Source organism: Coregonus clupeaformis, chromosome 17 (genome assembly GCF_020615455.1).
Source record: "Coregonus clupeaformis isolate EN_2021a chromosome 17, ASM2061545v1, whole genome shotgun sequence".
Taxonomy (NCBI): Eukaryota; Metazoa; Chordata; class Actinopteri; order Salmoniformes; family Salmonidae; genus Coregonus; species Coregonus clupeaformis.
The window spans coordinates 9,054,185-9,077,832 of NC_059208.1; the positions used below are offsets into that span (position 1 = coordinate 9,054,185).

General features: G+C 42.3%; 3 protein-coding genes and 1 non-coding gene across 5 annotated transcripts in view; 3 read left to right on the forward strand and 1 right to left on the reverse strand.

The window, feature by feature from the left end:
• Nucleotides 1–11,384, forward strand: part of LOC121586554 (ubiquitin-conjugating enzyme E2 E1) — a 31,474-nt gene extending 20,090 nt beyond the window's left edge. For both annotated transcript variants that reach the window (XM_041903321.1, XM_041903320.1), the window contains 3 exons: nt 8,253–8,385; nt 8,784–8,931; nt 10,725–11,384. In XM_041903321.1, coding sequence (XP_041759255.1) covers nt 8,253–8,385; nt 8,784–8,931; nt 10,725–10,822 — 379 coding nt within the window. In that variant the 3' untranslated portion in view covers nt 10,823–11,384. The remainder of the gene's footprint in view (nt 1–8,252; nt 8,386–8,783; nt 8,932–10,724) is intronic.
• A 110-nt stretch (nt 11,385–11,494) lies between these two features.
• LOC121586553 (NF-kappa-B inhibitor-interacting Ras-like protein 1) lies at nt 11,495–14,378 on the reverse strand. Its single transcript, XM_041903317.2, has 4 exons — nt 14,237–14,378; nt 13,987–14,097; nt 13,295–13,536; nt 11,495–12,829 (listed from the first exon to the last, which is right to left on the reverse strand). The coding sequence occupies exons 2-4, from the start codon at nt 14,078–14,080 to the stop codon at nt 12,587–12,589; spliced, it is 579 nt and encodes a 192-aa protein (XP_041759251.1). The 5' UTR covers nt 14,081–14,097; nt 14,237–14,378; the 3' UTR covers nt 11,495–12,586.
• A 1,078-nt stretch (nt 14,379–15,456) lies between these two features.
• LOC121586555 (60S ribosomal protein L15) lies at nt 15,457–17,804 on the forward strand. The gene is made up of 3 exons (XM_041903322.2): nt 15,457–15,666; nt 16,267–16,403; nt 17,441–17,804. The coding sequence occupies exons 1-3, from the start codon at nt 15,495–15,497 to the stop codon at nt 17,744–17,746; spliced, it is 615 nt and encodes a 204-aa protein (XP_041759256.1). The 5' UTR covers nt 15,457–15,494; the 3' UTR covers nt 17,747–17,804.
• Nucleotides 16,884–16,973, forward strand: LOC121586990. The gene has a single exon (XR_006004002.1). It is a non-coding gene; the product is annotated as a small nucleolar SNORD12/SNORD106 (small nucleolar RNA).
• Nucleotides 17,805–23,648: the final 5,844 nt, after the last annotated feature.

The following is a 23,648-nucleotide window of genomic DNA, read 5'->3' on the forward strand; positions in this document are numbered from 1 at the left end:
AATTGTAGACCTGCACAAGGCTGGGATGGGCTACAGGACAATAGGCAAGCAGCTTGGTGAGAAGGCAACAACTGTTGGCGCAATTATTAGAAAATGGAAGAAGTTCAAGATGACGGTCAATCACCCTCGGTCTGGGGTTCCATGCAAGATCTCACCTCTTGGGGCATCAATGATCATGAGGAAGGTGAGGGATCAGTCCAGAACTACACGGCAGGACCTGGTCAATGACCTGAAGAGAGCTGGGACCACAGTCTCAAAGAAAACCATTAGTAACACACTACGCCATCATGGATTAAAATCCTGCAGCGCACACAAGGTCCCCCTGCTCAAGCCAGCGCATGTCCAGGCCCGTCTGAAGTTTGCCAGTGACCATCTGGATGATCCAGAGGAGGAATGGGAGAAGGTCATGTGGTCTGATGAGACAAAAATAGAGCTTTTTGGTCTAAACTCCACTCGCCGTGTTTGGAGGAAGAAAAAGGATGAGTACAACCCCAAGAACACCTTCCCAACCGTGAAGCATGTAGGTGGAAACATCATTCTTTGGGGATGCTTTTCTGCAAAGGGGACAGGACGACTGCACCATATTGAGGGGAGGATGGATGGGGCCATGTATCGCGAGATCTTGGCCAACAACCTCCTTCCCTCAGTAAGAGCATTGAAGATGGGTCGTGGCTGGGTCTTCCAGCATGACAACGACCCGAAACACACAGCCAGGGCAACTAAGGAGTGGCTCCGTAAGAAGCATCTCAAGGTCTTGGAGTGGCCTAGCCAGTCTCCAGACCTGAACCCAATAGAAAATCTTTGGAGGGAGCTGAAAGTCTGTATTGCCCAGCGACAGCCCCGAAGCCTGAAGGATCTGGAGAAGGTCTGTATGGAGGAGTGGGCCAAAATCCCTGCTGCAGTGTGTGCAAACCTGGTCAAGATCTACAGGAAACGTATGATCTCTGTAATTGCAAACAAAGGTTTCTGTACCAAATATTAAGTTCTGCTTTTCTGATGTATCAAATACTTATGTCATGTAATAAAATGCAAATTAATTACTTAAAATTCATACAATGTGATTTTCTGGATTTGTTTTAGATTCCGTGTCTCACAGTTGAAGTGTACCTATGATAAAAATGACAGACCTCTACATGCTTTGTAAGTAGGAAAACCTGCAAAATCGGCAGTGTATCAAATACTTGTTCTCCCCACTGTATATATATATATATATATATAGTTCTCGAAAAAATTAAGAGACCACTGCAGATTTTTCTTAAATCGGCATCTCTACATGTATGACAGCCTTCCATTCCAGTGTCTGTTGAATTCCAACACAGGCACACCTCATTCTACTGAATTAGGTACTGATTAGGTGATCACATGAACCAAATCTTATTTAACGAGGAAAAGTATAAAATCCACTGCTGTGGTCATCACTATCCTCTTGCAATAGGACCAGCTGGATGGCAAAAACAGTGCTAATAGTACCTCAAAAGTAATATTAATCAAAAAATAACTATTGACCATGCCTAAAGTTTTGAGTGAGGAAAAGAAGGGTTCAATTCTGGCTTTACTGGCAGAGGGATACAGTGAGCGTCAGGTTGCTTCCATCCTTAAGATTTCAAAGACGGCGGTTCATAAGAACAAGGTCAAGCAGCAGACATTGGGGACAACAAAGCTACAGACCGGCAGAGGGCGAAAACGACTCTCTACTGACCGGGATGACCGCCAACTCATTCGAATGTCACTCAACAACCGTAGGATGACGTCAAGTGACCTACAAAAAGAATGGCAAACGGCAGCTGAGGTGAAGTGCACGGCGAGGACGGTTTGAAACAGGCTCCTAGGGGCAGGGCTGAAGTCATGCAAAGCTAGAAAAAAGCCCTTCATCAATGAGAAGCAAAGAAGAGCCAGGCTGAGGTTTGCAAAAGACCATTAGGATTGGGCCATAGAGGACTGGAGTAAGGTCATCTTCTCTGATGAGTCCAATTTTCAGCTTTGCCCAACACCTGGTCGTCTAATGGTTAGACGGAGACCTGGAGAGGCCTACAAGCCACAGTGTCTCGCACCCACTGTGAAATTTGGTGGAGGATCTGTGATGATCTGGGGGTGCTTCAGCAATGCTGGAATCAAGCAGACATGAATTAAGCCACGTACAAGGTTGTCCTGGAAGAAAACGTACTTCCTTTTGCTCTGACATTGTTCCCCAACTCTGAGGATTGTTTTTTCCAGCAGGACAATGCGCCATGCCACACAGCCAGTTCAATCAAGGTGTGGATGGAGGACCACCAGATCAAGACCCTGTCATGGCCAGCCCAATCTCCAGACCTGAACCCCATTGAAAACTTCTGGAATGTGATCAAGAGGAAGATGGATGGTCACAAGCCATCAAACAAAGCCGAGCTGCTTGAATTTTTGCGCCAGGAGTGGCATAAATTCACCCAACATCAATGTGAAAGACGCATGAAAGCTGTGATTGAAAATCAGGGTTATTCCACCAAATATTGATTTCTGAACTCTTCCTTAGTTAAAACATTAGTATTGTGTTGTTTAAAAATGAACATGAACTTATTTTCTTTGCATTATTGACAACACTGCATCTTTTTTGTTATTTTGACCAGTTGTCATTTTCTGCAAATAAATGCTCTAAATGACAATATTTTTATTTGGAATTTGGGAGAAATGTTGTCAGTAGTTTATACAATAAAACAAAAAATGTAAGTTCAACCAAACACATACCTATAAATAGTAAAACCAGAGAAACTTATATTTTTGCAGTGGTCTCTTAATTTTTTCCAGAGCTGTGTGTGTATATATATATACAGTTGCGCACTTGGGCAATATATATATATACACACACACGCTGACTCCCTGCAGTACCTCCGCGGACTCCCGGTTGAATACCCCTACCCTAGAGGCACCAATTCCTCAAATTTTAAAGTGCATTGGAGATCATTCCACACATAAGGTGCAAAAAAACTAAAAGTAGATCTTCCCAACTCAGTTGAGATTGAAGGGATCCACAGATATAGCCATCCCTAAGACCGGGTCTGGTATGTCATACTCTATAAGTTACCTATGAAGTAAGGTACGACGGAAGTTTATGCAGGAGGGCTTTATAAACAAAAACAGTGCAATGCATCGATCTACGACACTTTCAGGGCCAGCCTTCTTTCTGACACAGAAGGCAGTGATGTGTACTAAACCTATCGCACGTAGTAAAGAGTAGTGTGCTATGATAAACTGCGTCCAATGGCTTCAATACAGTGGCAGCTGCATTCATAATCATATAGACAATATCCCCATTGTCTATAGCCGGTATGAATGTCGACTGAATTATTTGTTTTCTCCTATTTATGGAAAGGCATGACCTATTTCTATAAAATAAGGCCATTTTAATTCTTAACTAACTCATCAACATGCTTTTTGAAAGATTAGCTTTTCATCAATCCGGGATGCCCAGATATTTATAAGCGTGGACACGATTAATGAGGGCACCATCCATGCATAAATCATCAGATACATTTGTACGTGATTTGGAGAATAACATATACTTGGTTTAACCTGCATTAAGTACCAATTTCAGTTCAACAAAGGTAGGGCACACTGTAGAAAAATGTTTTGAAACAGAAAATGAAATGAGTGTTTCTTATCCAGGTAATACAGTGCCTTCCACTAATATTGGCACCCCCTTGATAAATATGAGCAAAACGGGCTGTGAAATCTTATCTTCTTGGTCTTTCATTCAAAATATTCACAAAAATCGAACCTTTAATTGAAGTAAAATGGTTGAAATAAATAAATGTGAAATAAATATTTTTCTCTGAAATTATTGGCAAACCTAGAAATTCTTATGAGTAAAATCTAACTGAAGTATATTCCATTCATATTTTACGTTTTTAAGTTCACCTGAGTGATTAGGAACACTTAAGTGGTAAGCCACGACTTCCTGTTTCACTGGGGTATAAATATGAGGTGACACACAGGCCAAGTTCCCATTGTCATCCATCACTATGGGAAAGACCCGAGAATACAGTAATGATGTGCGACAAAAGGTTGTTGAACTGCACAAATCCGGAAATGGCTATAAGAAAATGGCTCAACAGTCGAAAATGCCCATTTCCACTATCAGGGCAATAATTAAGAAGTTTAAAGCAACTGTTGATGCTAACAATCGGCCTGGAAGAGGACGTGTCTCTATATTGACCCCACGCACAGTGAGGAGTGGGTTCGAGTGGCCAAAAAATCTGCAAGGATCACAGCTGGAGAATTGCAGACGATAGTTGGGTCTTGGGGTCAGAAAGTCTTCAAAACTACGATCAGATGACACCTACATAACCACAAGTTGTTTGGGAGGGTTGCTATAAAAAAGCCTTTGCTGTCATCAAACAACAAACTCAAGCGCCTACAGTTTGCCAAACGTTACTGGAACTTTCAATGGGACCGGGTGCTATGGTCAGATGAGACCAAAATAGTCCCTCCTTGGTGGTTGGATCTTCCAGCAGGACAATGATCCAAAACACACCTCAAAATCAACACAAAAATGGTTCACTGACCACAGAATCAAGGTTTTGCCATGGCCATTCCAGTCCCCTGACCTAAACCCCATTGAAAACCTGTGGGATGAGCTGAAGGAGCAGAAGAGATCCTGTATGGAGGAATCGTCTCAGATCCCTTGCCATGTGTTCTCCAACCTCATTACGCATTATAGGAGAAGACTCAGAGCTGTTATCTTGGCAAAGGGAGGTTGCACAAAGTATTGAATGAAGGGGTGCCAATAATTGTAGCACACACATACAGTGGGGAGAACAAGTATTTGATACACTGCCGATTTTGCAGGTTTTCCTATTTACAAAGCATGTAGAGGTCTGTCATTTTTATCATAGGTACACTTCAACTGTGAGAGACGGAATCTAAAACAAACACGGCGAGTGGAGTTTAGACCAAAAAGCTCTATTTTTGTCTCATCAGACCACATGACCTTCTCCCATTCCTCCTCTGGATCATCCAGATGGTCATTGGCAAACTTCAGACGGGCCTGGACATGCGCTGGCTTGAGCAGGGGGACCTTGTGTGCGCTGCAGGATTTTAATCCATGATGGCGTAGTGTGTTACTAATGGTTTTCTTTGAGACTGTGGTCCCAGCTCTCTTCAGGTCATTGACCAGGTCCTGCCGTGTAGTTCTTGACTGATCCCTCACCTTCCTCATGATCATTGATGCCCCAAGAGGTGAGATCTTGCATGGAGCCCCAGACCGAGGGTGATTGACCGTCATCTTGAACTTCTTCCATTTTCTAATAATTGCGCCAACAGTTCTCACCAAGCTGCTTGCCTATTGTCCTGTAGCCCATCCCAGCCTTGTGCAGGTCTACAATTTTATCCCTGATGTCCTTACACAGCTCTCTGGTCTTGGCCATTGTGGAGAGGTTGGAGTCTGTTTGATTGAGTGTGTGGACAGGTGTCTTTTATACAGGTAACGAGTTCAAACAGGTGCAGTTAATACAGGTAATGAGTGGAGAACAGGAAGGCTTCTTAAAGAAAAACGAACAGGTCTGTGAGAGCCGGAATTCTTACTGGTTGGTAGGTGATCAAATACTTATGTCATGCAATAAAATGCAAATGAATTACTTAAAAATCATACAATGTGATTTTCTGGATTTTTGTTTTAGATTCCGTCTCTCACAGTTGAAGTGTACCTATGATAAAAATTACAGACCTCTACATGCTTTGTAAGTAGGAAAACCTGCAAAATCGGCAGTGTATCAAATACTTGTTCTCCCCACTGTATTTGAGAAAAATATTAGTTTTATGATAATTCATTTTTTCTTTCAATTATTTTACTTTAATTAAAGGTTAGATTTTTGTGAATATTTTGAATGAAAGACCAAGAGGATAAACAATAAATTAACAAAATTAAAAGCCCGTTTTGCTCATATTTACCAAGGGTGTCAATATTAGTGGAGGGCACTGTAAATACCTCCTGTTTCATTCAGTTTCCAAACGGTTTCTGGCAGATGGGTTCCCCCTCTTAACACCTCTTCAGTTTATGATGATTCATTCTGATTCATATCCCCGGGTGGTTTTGCTCTATGCGTCTCCTGAAGGCCTTGTGGGAACAGAACAGACATTTGAGATGTAGTTTATATCCAGCCAGGGAGGGAACACCTCTGGGGAAACGAGCAGAGGGAGGAAGTAAACCCACCATAAACGATCAAATGAATACCATGTTGTCTTCCCCATATTAAACATAACATCCATAGTGTTTCATGAATGAAGAAAACCTTGATGCATTCCCAATACTCCTGGGATGCTAGGTACTGTAAATGGAAAGACCACCTCGGATAGATCACTCCTAATATTCATTCTATATTCATGCAATATTCCCTTTACATTACTGATAGGAATGTTCACTCACAGAAATAGAATAGATAGTGTTATACGTTATATACTGTATCTCTGTGCGATTGCCATTATCAGGAATGGGTAGTGTTTCTTCACATAGTCTTTCAGCCGCTCTGTTGAAGTGGTGTCATTATGCTATCTGCTATCTTTTCTGTTATGACAGCCTAGTGTACATTACACTGTGTTTAGCAGCTGCTAATGGGTGAGAGATTATGTGACGACAGTCAGTACACACAAAGAAGACAGCATCTGCACTTAGACATAATCCTGGCAAGCCAAGGTGTCAAGTGAGAGTTGACCTAGTGGAGCCAGGAGTTGCATGCATTATGCTGGCCCCAGTAGAGGTTCCTCAGAGGAGGAAGGGGAGAACCATCCTCCTCAGTGAATGTAATAAAAATAAAAATTGTAAAACATTAAAAAAGTTATCCCTTTTAGATAAAACTATACTAAATATAATCACGTCACCAAATAATTGATTAAAACACACAATTTTGCAATGAAGGTCTACAGTAGCCTCAACAGCACTCTGTAGGGTAGCACCACGGTGTAGCTGGATGATAGCTCGCTACCGTCCTCCTCTGGGTACATTGACTTCAATACAAAACCTAGGAGGCTCATGGTTCTCACCCCCTTCCATAGACTTACACAGTAATTATGACAACTTCCGGAGGGCGTCCTCCAACCTATAAGAGCTCTTACAGCATGAACTGACATCATGTCCACCCAATCAAAGGATCAGAGAATGAATCTAGTACTGAAAATATAAGCTACAGCTAGCTAGCACTGCAGTGCATAAAATGTGGTGAGTAGTTGACTCAAAGAGAAAGAAAGACAATAGTTTAACAGTTTTTAACAGATTAATGTATTCCAAAATGAAGGAGAAGCAAGAGAGGGAGAGATATTTCATATTTTTATTTTCACTTTTATTTTCACGTAGCAAGTGCAGCTAGCTAGTTTATCTTACTCAAACACCCTGCTCAAACAGAGGTATGCTATGTTAGCTAGCTGGCTATGACTATCCAACACAACACTGGAAATCTTCCAAGTCAAGGTAAGCTTTTGGTTTTACTAATGTATTGTCACTGGGGCCCGCCGGTGTAAGTGCTAAACTGCTTACTGACCGTACACTGTAACATTACTGCATGATTGTAGAGGGTTTACTAACATGTTAGTTGTATTAGCTATGTTGACTATGACGTTACTTTAACTAATATGGTGACAACGATGTAGGCTGTGTGTAGCGGTTATGATATAGTTTGGCTTACATACAGCTGATGTGTTGTGCATTTAAGTCCACAACCGAAGGGAAAAGGTGAGAGGAGGAGAGCGCATAATTCGAGAAGGAATACAACATGGCTGCTATGAAAGCGTGATCAGGGGTGTATTCGTTCTGCCGATTCTGTTGAAAAACGTTTCTTAAACTGAAACAAAACGGGGATAAACATACCTGAATTTGTCCAATAGAAAGTCTTGTTTGCAACTGTTAGACTAATGATTCCACCCTATATCAGCTAGATGCAGGCAAGAGTGTGCAAGGCGGTATTAAATGTGTCACTGTCTGTCCATGTGTCACTCTGTCACCTCAAATCTCTCTCTTGACCTGTGTGCACCTACGTTATAAACTTTCATTCATAGCTTAGGTTGAAGCAACCTCATTATTTGTATAGGGAACATTTGAGTATCATGTAGTGGCCTAAACCTATCACTGTTACATTGAACTGGGTGAATGGAATATGAATGACAGTCATCCAATATGCTGTAATAGAAATAAGGCCATGCTCATGAAAGAAAGGAAAAAAAATCTTCCCTCATCTTAAACAGCACCGACCGCCACTTCATGAAACAGTGTAATGTACCTATGTTTGCAGTGCGGGTCCAAAAGGAGACAACATCTATGAGTGGAGATCCACTATCCTGGGACCACCAGGCTCTGTGTACGAGGGAGGGGTCTTCTTCCTAGATATCGCCTTCACACCAGACTACCCCTTCAAACCACCCAAGGTAAAGACTCCAGTCAAAACAGCTGACTCAAACAATGAATAGAACATTCCTCGAGATTACACAGCTATGTAGGCTACCACTTTCTCACTAGAGAAGGGAACTTGTTATTGCCATATTGACCACTGGAGGGAGCTATGGCACTTGGATTTTATTGAAATGCTGGGCCTCTAGTTCTCTGCAAATTTCAAATAGTTAATGGTCAATGTAACCAAACCAACCAAACAAGACTCAAAAAGGCTTAAATGGAAATTTGGCTTCCATGATTAGACTGAACATCGGTTTCCATCCTCCAAGCATTGTTGAGTAGATTCTTTCCATGTTGCTTTCAGGATCTACCACTGTAACATAAACAACAGTCAGGGTGTATTGATATAGATCTACTTCATTTTGTTTCCTAGGTGACGTTCCGTACCAGGATCTACCACTGTAACATCAACAGTCAGGGTGTGATCTGTTTGGACATTCTGAAGGACAACTGGAGCCCCGCCCTCACCATCTCCAAGGTGCTCCTTTCCATCTGCTCCCTGCTCACTGACTGCAACCCCGGTAAGACCTAAGACACCATATACTACTATAATGTGGGTTCGATTGAAATTCATTGATTACAGTGGCTGATTTGAAGTGGATTGTAGAGTGTAATCTCAAACATTGTCATACAGTGAGGGAAAAAAGTATTTGATCCCCTGCTGATTTTGTATGTTTGCCCACTGACAAAGAAATGATCAGTCTATAATTTTAATGGTAGGTTTATTTGAACAGTGAGAGACAGAATAACAACAAATAAATCCAGAAAAACCTATGTCATAAATGTTATATATTGATTTGCATTTTAATGAGGGAAATAAGTATTTGACCCCCTCTCAATCAGAAAGATTTCTGGCTCCCAGGTGTCTTTTATACAGGTAACGAGCTGAGATTAGGAGCACACTCTTAAAGGGAGTGCTCCTAATCTCAGCTTGTTACCTGTATAAAAGACACCTGTCCACAGAAGCAATCAATCAATCAGATTCCACCATGGCCAAGACCAAAGAGCTCTCCAAGGATGTCAGGGACAAGATTGTAGACCTACACAAGGCTGGAATGGGCTACAAGACCATCGCCAAGCACCTTGGTGAGAAGGTGACAACAGTTGGTGCGATTATTCGCAAACGGAAGAAACACAAAAGACCTCTCAATCTCCCTCGGCCTGGGGCTCCATGCAACATCTCACCTCGTGGAGTTGCAATGATCATGAGAACGGTGAGGAATCAGCCCAGAACTACACGGGAGGATCTTGTCAATGATCTCAAGGCAGCTGGGACCATAGTCACCAAGAAAACAATTGGTAACACACTACGCCGTGAAGGACTGAAATCCTGCAGTGCCCGCAAGGTCCCCCTGCTCAAGAAAGCACATATACAGGGCCGTCTGAAGTTTGCCAATGAACATCTGAATGATTCAGAGGAGAACTGGGTGAAAGTGTTGTGGTCAGATGAGACCAAAATCGAGCTCTTTGGCATCAACTCAACTCGCCGTGTTTGGAGGAGGAGGAATGCTGCCTATGACCCCAAGAACACCATACCCACCGTCAAACATGGAGGTGGAAACATTATGCTTTGGGGGTGTTTTTCTGCTAAGGGGACAGGACAACTTCATCGCATCAAAGGGACGATGGACGGCGCCATGTACCGTCAAATCTTGGGTGAGAACCTCCTTCCCTCAGCCAGGGCATTGAAAATGGGTCGTGGATGGGTATTCCAGCATGACAATGACCCAAAACACACATCCAAGGCAACAAAGGAGTGGCTCAAGAAGAAGCACATTAAGGTCCTGGAGTGACCTAGCCAGTCTCCAGACCTTAATCCCATAGAAAATCTGTGGAGGGAGCTGAAGGTTCGAGTTGCCAAACGTCAGCCTCGAAACCTTAATGACTTGGAGAAGATCTGCAAAGAGGAGTGGGACAAAATCTCTCCTGAGATGTGTGCAAACCTGGTGGCCAACTACAAGAAACGTCTGACCTCTGTGATTGCCAAAAAGGGTTTTGCCAGCAAGTACTAAGTCATGTTTTGCAGAGGGGTCAAATACTTATTTCCCTCATTAAAATGCAAATCAATTTATAACATTTTTGACATGCGTTTTTCTGGATTTTTTTGTTGTTATTCTGTCTCTCACTGTTCAAATAAACCTACCATTAAAATTATAGACTGATCATGTCTTTGTCAGTGGGCAAACTTACAAAATCAGCAGGGGATCAAATACTTTTTTCCCTCACTGTATGTGGAATTCCGTGTGTGCGTACTGGCAGGTCAAAGCTATCGTTGATGCCCTATCTATAACTCTGTATTCTCCACCCCTCACAGCTGACCCTCTGGTAGGAAGCATCGCCACCCAATACACAACCAACAGACCAGAGCATGACAGGATAGCCAAACAGTGGACCAAGAGATACGCCACATAGATACACAGGACTGGGTCGTATTCATTAGGCACCAAAACTGAAGAAAATGTACTGAAACAAGGAGGGACTACTTGGACTTGTCCAATAACAAACGTTAATTTGTTTCCCGTAGCAAAACCTTTTCTGTTGCATGCCCTAACGACTACGACCCTGGGCAACATGAGAGGGGGAGGTTGGTGGGTGTTGGAGAGCTCCTTCTGGGATGACTCGGGGACTGTTAGTGTTGGGGTCAGGAGTGGGGAAAGGAGGGTAGAGAATAGGGGAGGATTTTTATCTTGGAATTTAAGTCTTATCTCCTGATATTTTGTTGTTTATTATGGTCTTTAAGTTCCCCGGCCTGTATATTATAATTGCGATTTTGGCAATAATGCTTTTCAATGTGTTTTCCTTAACGTTCTATAAATTATGAATTTTTAGCTAATTGTTATTCGAAATGAAATTATTTCTACATTTTTTTGGCTGCTTGTATAAAGGTGTCACACACAGCATGGTTTCCTGGTAAAATTCCAAATCTCATGTCAATGTGAATTTTTTACAGATATTAAAGTTACCGTTGGTGTAAGTTCTCTTGCATATATCTATAATTGAATCTGATATAACATATTGCTGAAACATTGGTATTGTAGCCTATACAGCACATAATGTCTAGGTGGGAAAGTTTTGCTTAATGTGTTGCTGATTTAATACAGTCCCTCCATTTATTGTTAAATTGAAATATATGCGCATATGTCAGAAAACAATGAACAACAAAAAATGTAAAATAAGTAGCAGCACAAAATATAACTTTTTTGGCTAGGTCTCACACACAAGACATGAAGGACACAGGCAATGTTCCAATTCTCTCTTCCAAAGTGTACATGTCTTCACTTCAATTCACTGAATTGAAAGGAAATGACTGGTATAAGAAATATAGTGGAAACTCCTGCCCCGTGCCTCCACCAATCCAATGCTTTTAGATTTGTAGTAGTGAACGAGTGTACACTTCAGGAGAAAGGATATATTATTTGGACGCACTACAGAATCCACATTCTCTTCACAACAATTCAGAAATACATTTCATTCAGACAATTCTGTCCTACATTTTATCCCATTCCTACCCACTAGGAATTTAAGTTTAGTAAAGTGACAAATAAATTAGGTCAATAAAAACGTTCTCAAACATGTACAAAGAAAATAAAATACACAGGTTTTGTATTTAACAAATACACAAAAACAACCATTTAGGGGACAACTGATGAAACAGACATTTGATAATCACAGACATGAGCAACAGACCTGATCAAGGTAGTACCATTTTTAAAAATATATATTGCTACTGGGCCATACACTAGGTAGTAAAGTGGTAATAGCCCATACACACTAGGTAGTAATATGCCTCACTCCAAAGGCACATTATATGGGCCTAGACCTTGCTGTAAAGTGGCTACTTTAGCCCTCCAATAGGACGGGGAACACTGAAACCATAGGGGTGTATGATACCACAAAGCAGGCTTACCAATTTAGCCAGCTTACTTTGATAAACATTAAGATGCATCTCTTGATTTGCTAGTTCATTTAAAAAAAGCTTTATTTTAAGGGAAAGGGAATATAATATGGGTTGTTGGTTGTCGAGTCAGTTACTATGTCTATGCCCATATTTCATGGCGATCTATCTTGATATGAAGTCAGAATATGAATCTAAGTTGGCTGGCTAACTCATCGATCCTACTCCGTGACATATCTCCCACCCTGAAGTACTTAGGTGCGCTCGAGGTTGAGTTCAGTTCAGATGTCATTGGACGGCGTGCCCTTGCTCTTGCGTCCTGGAAGAGGGAAGGCAGACTTGCTCTGAGGCTGTGTGAGGCGGCTGGTGAGCATGGTGAAGGGTTCGATGAGAGAGTTCCTCTCAGTGACGCTGACCTCCCATAGCTTGACCTTCTCCCCCCGCGCCCACTGCTGCGCTGCCTCCTGCTCCACCTGACGAAGCTCACGCAGGTCCGTCTTGTTCCCTAGCACGATCACCATCACCTGGAGGAAGAGGGGACACTCCAACTAAACTCAACAACAATAGTATAAGGTTATAATTGTCCCCTGTAGCTCAGTTGGTAGAGCATGGCGCTTGCAATGTCAGGGTTGTGGGTTCGTTTCCCACGGGGGGCCAGTATGAAGATGTATGCACTCACTAACTGTAAGTCGCTCTGGATAAGAGCGTCTGCTAAATGACTAAAATGTAAAAAATGTTCTGATTTCTGTTTATAGGTTGTTTTTTTTATTCTGGCCACTGTGCTTGCTCTTTGGGGTCTAGGACGGGTTAGAATAAAAGCACTGTGACAACTGCTGATGTAAATATGGCTTTATAAATACATTTGATTGATTAGCTGTCTATGGCCAAAACAATAAACGAAACCTGGCTCACTTGACTAAAATTTAAACAAAACCACACACACTTACCAACCCTTAGGGAGAGTTTCAATCAATCACAATCCCCATTACCTCTTTCTTGTCTCTGGATTTGTCTATCTCCTTCTTCAGGACGTCCACCTTCTTGAAGGACTCCAGGCTGTCCACACTGTAGACCAGCACAAAGCCGTCTGCCACAGAGTAGTAGTGCTTGGGAAGGTCCAGGCCGTCGTGGAGCCCCCTGGTGTCATAGAGACGTAACTGTTCCTTCACACCGCGGTCTGTCTCCACCGACGCCACATACACATCCTCCTGGGTCTCAGTGGACTCTGAACCTGCAACAGACAGGAGACAATGGAATTCAATGGTTGTGTTCAACACAACAGTCTGGTAGGTAGGCAGTGCTCACTCAACTCTCGGTGAAAAACAGTATCTATATTCTATAGTATGCATTGGTTTCCTTTGGCTCCCTGTGGAGCCTAAGGCCACAACAAGCCCACACCATGCCGGACGGTCTTTAGTAGTTCTCTGTTTTACCCCAGACCATGCATGGTCTTCAATTCACCTTCATATCACGCCACGCATAAACTTAGTTACAGATTTCATCTGCAAAAGTTGTGTAGTGAAAGAAGTGCAGAACATTGTTTTGCTCCCAATAACTGGACATTCCAGACTAGTGTCCAATGCAAATTCCCTTTTAACACTACAAGCACATTTTATACAGTGCTAATCTCTCAAGTACAGCCAAGTTCAAATGTACAGTCAATTCACAGTCATCAACTTACCAACTGCGTGATTGCCATATAACAGCTGTTCAAGGATGGCTGTTTTTCCTACAGATGCCAAACCACACACCACAACTTTGCATCCTTTCCCCATTTCGAATAGGCGAAAACCTGCAATAGCACAAAAATACATGTCAAATAAGTAACGTTAGAAAGATGAGGTAAATAACCAGCTCAAGTATATTCGTCAACATCGCATCAAAGTTACCCTCAAGTTAACGTAGCTAGCTTGATACGATAAAACAAATACCTTGGTTTAAAATCTGGCAGTTTGCCGCACGGAGAGATTACAATTATTATTGCAGTAAACTGGGTAGCTAGCCAACTTTGAAGTTATTTAGCTAGCTAAAATCACAGCATCAATTCTCTTTTGACAACAAGGAAGTTCCAATTATTTTCTGCGCATGTGCAGAGGCGAGGGGAGCGGCGAATTTGGAGAAAAAATGCACTGTATAAATAACACATACATTTATTTATTCATATGCATTAATACATGTAAAATATAAACGTATATTACCAGCTACCAATGAGAATGGTAAAATCGACAAAAGTGTAGTGGACCAAATCTCAATGCACAATGTACTAAATACTAAATACATTTATTTCAATCTGGTTGTGTTCTAAAAGGTCAAGACCATCAAAATCCCAGGTTATGAATTTAAATTAGGTGAAATGTTTATGAAAAATATTAACACTATTGGAATAAACTACAATACCCAGGCGTATCTGACCAGAACTGTGTCACTGACGTTTTGATAAAGCATGCTGGGTATATTTCTCTTTCTTTCCGGCAGGTACGCCATCATGTAAGCGAGCATTTTATAATTTTTCAGTATGTACAATCCATAGAAAATCTGCATTATAACATGACCATCGGGTTGTATAGTTATGGATTTAGTTAACGGAATGCTTAGTTAATAACACAATACCTCAATTTCTGCATTAGTATGTGAAAATATGAATGTTGCATTGTGTATCCGAAGTAGTGCACGGGTCTTCTATCGGTCGCCTATGCATTGCCTAGGAGCGAGGTTAGAAAGTTGCTAGACATTGACATTCAGTGTTACAGGTTTTACTTATAAATATTTTAGCTTTACCGGTTGTTTACTGTGGAGTGCTAGCCGGCTAACTATCCAGTGTGTAGGACTGTTGCCATCGGGGCCTACCGCGAGCCTCCTACTACCAGAAGACTGATTTACAGGGGATCTTGAATTAAACAGAAATTTGCCCAAAAGCACTTGCCCGTAGACTCCAATTAATACACGCTATATTAAATGTATCCCGAAGATGTCGTTCATGACTTGACTATTTAAAGATAGTACGCTGTAAACAAAGTAAACGTGTTGGCTAGTTAACATGTAGCCAACTTGCCCATATCAGGGCTTTGAATGAAGATTAGCTAGTTGTCGGTGCCGTATTTTTCCTCCAACTAAATTAACGGCTAAATCGCTGCATTTAATGGTGATCGTTACATATTTATATTTACCCTTTGTCACAGTTAATCCAACATGGGAGCGTACAAATATATGCAGGAGCTATGGCGCAAGAAGCAGTCCGACGTGATGCGCTTTCTCCTGCGCGTCCGTTGCTGGCAGTACCGTCAGCTCTCCGGTCTCCACCGTGCGCCTAGACCCACCAGACCCGACAAGGCCCGCAGACTGGGGTACAAGTGCAAACAAGGTGGGTGACGGTTCCAATCAAATCGAAGCATGCAGAATGAAGCTTCTTGTGTAACGTTATAGACTCGTGTAACTTTGCAGTAATGCTTATCTGTTGCATGCTTGTGCTTCATAGTTGATCATTTCTCACGCATGTCACCTTTGACCCTCAAGTTTGCCACATGTCTGAGGGAGGGTGTATGATGTATTGGTTTGATAAGTTGAAGATGTAACATAATAATAATATGCCATTTAGCAGACGCTTTTATCCAAAGCGACTTACAGTCATGTGTGCATACATTTTTATGTATGGGTGGTCCCGGGGATCGAACCCACTACCCTGGCGATACAAGCGCCATGCTCTACCAATTGAGCTACAGAGGACATATATATTGTTTATTTGTAGCCCTATTGAAGTTGCCTGTTTGTGGTTTTGTAAATACATGCGAGTGACTTATCTGTTTAGAAGTGTTGCTTCACATGAAAGGTGGACCAAGTGGTTGTGCCATTTGTTCTCTTTTATTCCTTGACATGTCGCTGATGTCTTATGACAGGCTGTCATTTACTCTGTCCTTTATTTGAAATATCATTGATCTCTTCCTGATCTCTCTCCATGTGACAGGCTATGTCATCTACCGTGTCCGCGTTCGCCGTGGAGGCCGCAAACGCCCCGTGCCCAAGGGTGCCACCTACGGCAAGCCCGTCCACCATGGTGTCAACCAGATCAAGTTTGCCCGCAGCCTCCAGTCCACTGCTGAGGTAAGAGTTTCTGTACAGGTGCATCTCCCAGGTTGTGGTCTGATTCTCATCCCTTCTCCCCAAATGTTGCATTTGCTCACTTTTTTTAGGACTTGAAAAGCATAGTATTGGTGTAAGCTTGGGCTAGAGGTTTTTTAATACAAAGACAATCTTACATCAGTCAGTATTGATTTAAATCCATGAGGGATAGTGATAGCACACTTCAGGGAGAAGTTACAAAGACCTGCACAAGGATGTCACTGAGATCTGACTTAACTTTGCAAATGTATGCTCAATTCCAAATCTACCCTTGCCTCTGCTTCTAGGCACTTGTGCAGATATGAATGCATTGGACAGGTACAAGTAATTTCATATCTGCCCCATTGCCCTCTGATGGGCATGATGGCATTTGCTATTTTGCTTACGGTGGTGCTCTTTTCTGAAACAAGGCTCACATTCCAAATTGAACCCGTTTCATCAACACCAATAATGCATCCTCTCAATGTGGTTAATGATGCTCAACTTTTTTCCCCATCTTATCGACTATGGTGAAACCAGTCTGAAATAAGCCAATTTGTCTGAAACCACATTAGAGAAAATAATGCATTCTTTCCAAAAGTATCTTTGTTGTATTTAAAACGGTGTTGTATTGAAAACTAAGTGAATAGTATTCTCTTCACATTGGACTTGGTGATTACTTTAATGTTGAGGCAAATCCATATGTTGTATAGCTCCATGTGTATGTGTCAGTCTCAAATGAATGTGAAACATGGGGCACTGGGATTTCATCATTTTAGGTCTTTCCCATACATTTTAGATTGTATCATATAGCTAGAATTGCGCAACAGATGGTGTGGGTGAGAGGTAAAGGAAGAAAGGGAATTGAAGGTGGCATAACTGGGGTTAATACCCCTGCCGCAGGGGGCCATGCGTAGTCTGGGGTTGGCAGTGCCGTCACTAGACCAGACCCGGAACGTTGCAAATCAGTGATTTACATTTATACTGGAGTTTCTGGACGTGACTTGTCTGACCTGCTTGGTCTTTGGTCTCCCCAACAGGAGCGTGCTGGCCGTCACTGTGGAGGCCTGAGGGTGCTAGCGTCCTACTGGGTAGGAGAGGACTCCACATACAAGTTCTTCGAGGTGATCCTGATCGACACCTTCCACAAGGCTATCAGACGCAACCCTGACACCCAATGGATCACCAGGCCCGTGCACAAGCACAGGGAGATGCGTGGCCTGACGTCTGCGGGCAAGAAGAGCCGCGGCCTGGGCAAGGGCCACAAGTTCCACCTGACCATGGGTGGTTCCCGCCGGGCAGCCTGGAAGAGACGCAATACCCTGCAGCTGCATCGCTACCGCTAGAGGGTGTCTAAATTTAAATAAATAAAAACATGCCTCCTTTTTATGGTGACAAATTGTTGGTCTGGTGTGTAAGAGCTGTTCATCATTTTGGGTGTAGAAGCTGCCATTTGATGTCTTGGACGATAAAGGGATATAGATAGTGGTTAGTAACTAGGATAAGCGAAGCTGGCAGACTAGCAATTTCACGGACTTGTGAAATGTGGTTTATGGAAATGCACCCTGTCAGAACTATTGACCAATATGACAGCGAGTGTAACTGATCTGAACCAGTGTCTACAGTTCACACATTGGTTTACACCTCAGGGGCTCTTTGTCATTACATCTAGGTCAGGGGTATTCAACTCTTACCCTACGAGTCCGGAGCCTGCTTGTTTTCTGTTCTACTTGATTCATTGTACCCAGGTCTAAATCAGTCCCTGATTAGAGTGGAAGAATGGGGGGGAAATATACAGTGGAACTGGCTTTGAGGTCCAGAATTTAGTTTGAGGGATCTAGGTTATCCCTAGGATGGGTTTAACAATGTGTTTTGGGGGATAATAGTATAAGTAACCTGGGGGGCTTGGGTGTCTGCACTTAGACGAGGACCACTAGTCTCAACAGTGAAACTCCTCGTGGTGTTGAGTCTATAGTTCAGGATCACCAGGAAATGTCACATAAACATATGTTTTTTTTAGGTCTGATATGGCAGGTAGCCTAGAGAGCAGGGCTCTAAACACTTTCTGGAGAGCAACTGTCCTGTAGGTTTTCTTCAACTAATAGCTGGTTGATAAGCTGAATCAGGTTGGTTACAACTGGGGTTGGACTGAAAACATACAGGACGATAGCTCTCCAGGAAGTGGGTTGGAGAGCATCTGGAGCAGGGGTGTCAAACTCATTCTGGGGGGGGGGCTGAGCTGAGTGCAGGTTTTTCGTTTCAATTAAGACCTAGACAGCCAGCTGAGGGGAGTTCCTACCTAATTAGTGACCTTAATTCATCAATCAAGTACAAGGGTGGATTGAAAACCAGAGGACACTCGGCCCTCCGTGTAGTGAGTGACTTGATCTGGAGGGTGGCTGGTTTGAGTCCCAGGTCAGAAGGGAAAATCTGTTCTCCAAGATAATAGAAAGTATTGTTTTCTCATTCTATAAAATATATTTTTCACTCAACTGACAGAATGTATGGAGTAGTATACTGGGGCTAAATGCCAGTTTAATTATAAAATCTCAACTGGAAGAGATGTAAGTTAGACTAAAAACACCTTAATATCACACATTAGTCTGCTCAACGTTAGGCACAAGTTTACAGCTAAATAGTAAAGTAACACGATATGAAGTACTGACCCTCCCTTAACCTCCTGTTGCACCACTACTCAGTTCTAAGTAAAGATGCAGGCTTCAAAGAAAATACACTGTCTGAAAGGTCTCAAAAGCTAGAGCAGCAAGGGGGTTGAGTTGGAGAACAATGTTTCGGTCATTTATAGAAATTTCTCACATTTCTCCCAGGCCCATTGTTAATACACACATTTAGCTGGGGGCACGGCAGTGTTCAGGTCACCCATGACCTGGTGACCAGAATTCCACCAAAAAATAAACTGGAGAATGGGTGAGGAAGGCATGGGCTTGTCTGCTCTTTATTTCTTTCAGGGTGGTGGCAGAAGAATATAGTTAGACTGTAAACTCAACTTCCAGACTCACATAAAGAATCTCCAATCCAAAGTTAAATCTAGAATCGGCTTCCTATTTCGCAACAAAGCCTCCTTCACTCATGCTGCCAAACATGCCCTCGTAAAACTGACTATCCTACCGATCCTTGACTTCGGCGATGTCATTTACAAAATAGCCTCCAACACTCTACTCAGCAAATTGGATGTAGTCTATCACAGTGCCATCCGTTTTGTCTCCAAAGCCCCATACACTACCCACCACTGTGACCTGTACGCTCTTGTTGGCTGGTCCTCACTACATGTTCGTCGTCAAACCCACTGGCTCCAGGCCATCTATAAATCACTGCTAGGCAAATCCCCGCCTTATCTTAGCTCATTGGTCACCATAGCAGCACCCACCCGTAGTCTGCGCTCCAGCAGGTATATCTCACTGGTCATTCCCAAAGCCAACACCTCCTTTGGCCGCCATTCCTTCCAGTTCTCTGCTGCCAATGACTGGAACGAATTGCAAAAATCTCTGAAGCTGGAGACTCTTATCTCCCTCAATAACTTTAAGCATCAGTTGTCAGAGCACCTTACCGATCACTGCACCTGTACACAGCCCATCTGAAATTAGCCCACCCAACTACCTCATCCCTATATTGTTATTTATTTTGCTCTTTTGCACCTCAGTAGCTCTATTTGCACATAATCTCTTGCACATCTAGCATTCCAGTGTTAATACTATTGTAATTATTCTGCACTATAGCCTATTTATTGCCTTACCTCCATAACTTGCTACATTTGCACACACTGTATATATATTTTCTGTTGTATTTCTGACTTTATGTTTTTTTACCCCATATGTAACTCTGTGTTGTTTTTATTGCACTACTTTGCTTTATCTTGGCCAGGTCGCAGTTGTAAATGAGAACCTGTTCTCAACTGGCTTACCTGGTTAAATAAAGGTGAAATAAAAAAAATAAAAATAAACCAGGGAAATGGAAGCTGGTCAGGACAGCTCTGCCTTGGGATATGGCTGCACCAAACCCAAGAAGGCAGCTTGGTAAGGTGGGGTGGTGGTTTCCATGTCTGTCAGACAACTAAGTGAAGCAGAAAATCTGCAAAGCTAACTTCAAATTCTCTTATTCAAATCAATGTGTGTCACTGTTGTATTTTAAGTGAACTTCCATTGTCCTTGGAGAATTGTTGAATGTCCTCATTCTACTTAAATTTCATTCCTCGTTCTTGCACTGACCTTGGTTGAAAATGTAGCCACATTATTCTTGTCGACAACTTTGACAATGAAGTGTGTGGGAAATAAAGTGAAACAGCTCATGTCAGAGTCAGTTTGACCTGTTCTGGGACAGAGGGTACTGCTGGAGAAATTGTGGTTCATCCCAGTTCAACCAAGGTGCATGGATTCAGGAACAGAGTTATTGAGAGGTTTTCAACCACTCTTGGGGTTCCATTTGTCCCTCGAGTGGTTGAATATAATACCTCCCATATATCTAGTGGATGCTAGAGTAAGGTCACGCAGCTACTCTATTTCATTGATGTCACACAGGACAATTAGTGGCTTGCGAAAGTATTCACCCCCCTTGGCATTTTTCCTATTTTGTTGCCTTACAACCTATAATTAAAATAGATTTTTTGGGGGTTGGTATCATTTGATTTACACAACATGCCTACCACTTTGAAGATGCAAAATATTTTTTTGTGAAACGAACAGGAAATAAGACAAAAAAAACTGAACTTGAGCGTGCATAACTATTCACCCCCCAAAAGTCAATACTTTGTAGAGCCACCTTTTGCAGCAATTACAGCTGCAAGTCTCTTGGGGTATGTCTCTATAAGCTTGGCACATCTAGCCACTGGGATTTTTGCCCATTCTTAAAGGCAAAACTGCTATAGCTCCTTTAAGTTGGATGGGTTCCGCTGGTGTATAGCAATCTTTAAGTCATACCACAGATTCTCAATTGGATTGAGGTCTGGGCTTTGACTAGGCCATTCCAAGACATTGAAATGTTTCCACTGGGACTCGAGTGTCGCTTTAGCAGTATGCTTAGGGTCATTGTCCTGCTGGAAGGTGAACCTCCGTCCCAGTCTCAAATCTCTGGAAGACTGAAACAGGTTTCCCTCAAGAATTTCCCTGTATTTAGCGCCATCCATTATTCCTTAAATTCTGACCAGTTTCCCAGTCCCTGCTGATGAAAAACATCCCCACAGCATGATGCTGCCACCACCATGCTTCACTGTGGGGATGGTGTTCTCGGGGTGATGAGGAGTTGGGTTTGCGCCAGACATAGCGTTTTCCTTGATAGCCAAAAAGCTAAATTTTAGTCTCATCTGACCAGAGTACCTTCTTCCATATGTTTGGGGTGTCTCCCACATGGCTTTTGGCGAACACCAAACGTGTTTGCTTATTTTTTTCTTTAAACAATGGCTTTTCTCTGGCCACTCTTCCGTAAAGCCCAGCTCTGTGGTGTGTACGGCTTAAAGTGGTCCTATGGACAGATACTCCAATCTCCGCTGTGGAGCTTTGCAGCTCCTTTTGGGTTATCTTTGGTCTCTTTGTTGCCTCTCTGATTAATGCCCTCCTTGCCTGGTCCGTGAGTTTTGGTGGGCAGCCCTCTCTTGGCGGGTTTGTTGTGGTGCCATATTTTTTCCATTTTTTAAATAATGGATTTAATGGTGCTCCGTGGGATGTTCAAAGTTTCGGATATTTTTTTATAACCCAACCCTGATCTGTACTTCTCCACAACTTTGTCCCTGACCTGTTTGGAGAGCTCCTTGGTCTTCATGGTGCCGCTTGCTTGGTGGTGTTGCAGACTCTGGGGCCTTTCAGAACAGGTGTATATATTCTGAGATCATGTGACACTTAAATTGCACACAGGTGGACTTTATTTAACTAATTATGTGACTTCTAAAGGTAATTGGTTGCACCAGATCTTATTTAGGGGCTTCATAGCAAAGGGGGTGAATACATATGCACGCACCACTTTTCCGTTATTTATTTATTATAATTTTTTGAAACAAGTTATTTTTTCCATTTCACTTCACCAATTTGGACTATTTTGTGTATGTCCATTACATGAAATCCAAATAAAAATCCATTTAAATTACAGGTTGTAATGCAACAAAATAGGAAAAACTTCAAGGGGGATGAATACTTTTGCAAGGCACTGTAGTCCATAATTTTCCTCCTTGGTTAGTTATATGAAAACACTAGTATACAGATCTGATCTGTGATTGCTGTGCTTTGCTAGATGTGATGTCTACTTTGATGCATGTGTTTCGACCTACACCCAAATATCTACATTTTGCCCTCGTTCCTGAGTAAAAAAACAAGCTGTTACGTGTGTGTGGCATTCTGAATGCTTCTGCCCTCACGTTGCCTCCCCTCTCTGTGGCCTCCGCCTCACCTCTTGGACACGAGGATCACTTTTCTCCTAACATTGCCTATATGGCCTAAATGTTTAAATTTAGGCCACAGTGAGAGTGTAGGCTACCGAAGAGACCGTTAGCAGCATTGTTACAGTATTAAAGTGGTCCTCTGTAGCTCAGCTGGTAGAGCACGGCGCTTGTAACGCCAAGGTAGTGGGTTCGATCCCCGGGACCACCCATACACAAAAATGTATGCACGCATGACTGTAAGTCGCTTTGGATAAAAGCGTCTGCTAAATGGCATATTATTATTATTATTATTATTATTATTAAAACAGTTTTGGGTTCAGTTTAGTGGAGGTGAAACAAAGGTCACCATAATACTATAGCAAGCCTTGCCTAGGTGGGTTTGTTACAACTTGTAGCAGTAGTTAGCAAGTGTGCCTGTGTGCTGTTCTCTATAGAGAGCATTCTTTCCCAATTCATTTTCACCATAGGTATGGCTGAACAAACCAGAGGTAACTGATTGCCGGGTTTTAGGACTACAAGCTGGCGAGCTCTATTACACACATGAAATTGTTGAAAATAATGTAAACATTTCAAAAACATGTATTGGACTGTGTAAATAAGCCTTTGCTGTCAATGTGAGAATGCATTTGATAATATAATAATAATATATGCCATTTTGCATATATATTATTTTAATGTGTGAACATTTTAAACTGCTTGATGTATTACATTCTTGAAATCATGAGAGCTCAATATCTGTGGGAAAAATCTAGTCATTATTTCTGATTTTATGCTTCAGTGCATTCAATTTGTTGGAGAAATATTGTTTTTTGCTGCTATACTATAGGCAAAAATACTCAGTCCAGTGGAGGCTGCTGAGGGGA

Coding starts and splice junctions, on each gene's coding strand:
- LOC121586553 (XM_041903317.2), bottom strand. CDS start 14,080: ATGGGGAAAGGATGCAAAGTTGTGGTGTGTGGTTTGGCATCTGTAGGA. Junction 13,537..13,986: donor ATATGGCAATCACGCAGTTG/GTAAGTTGATGA, acceptor TGTCTGTTGCAG/GTTCAGAGTCCACTGAGACC. Junction 12,830..13,294: donor AATCCAGAGACAAGAAAGAG/GTAATGGGGATT, acceptor CTCTTCCTCCAG/GTGATGGTGATCGTGCTAGG.
- LOC121586555 (XM_041903322.2), top strand. CDS start 15,495: ATGGGAGCGTACAAATATATGCAGGAGCTATGGCGCAAGAAGCAGTCC. Junction 15,667..16,266: donor GGGGTACAAGTGCAAACAAG/GTGGGTGACGGT, acceptor TCCATGTGACAG/GCTATGTCATCTACCGTGTC. Junction 16,404..17,440: donor GCCTCCAGTCCACTGCTGAG/GTAAGAGTTTCT, acceptor TCTCCCCAACAG/GAGCGTGCTGGCCGTCACTG.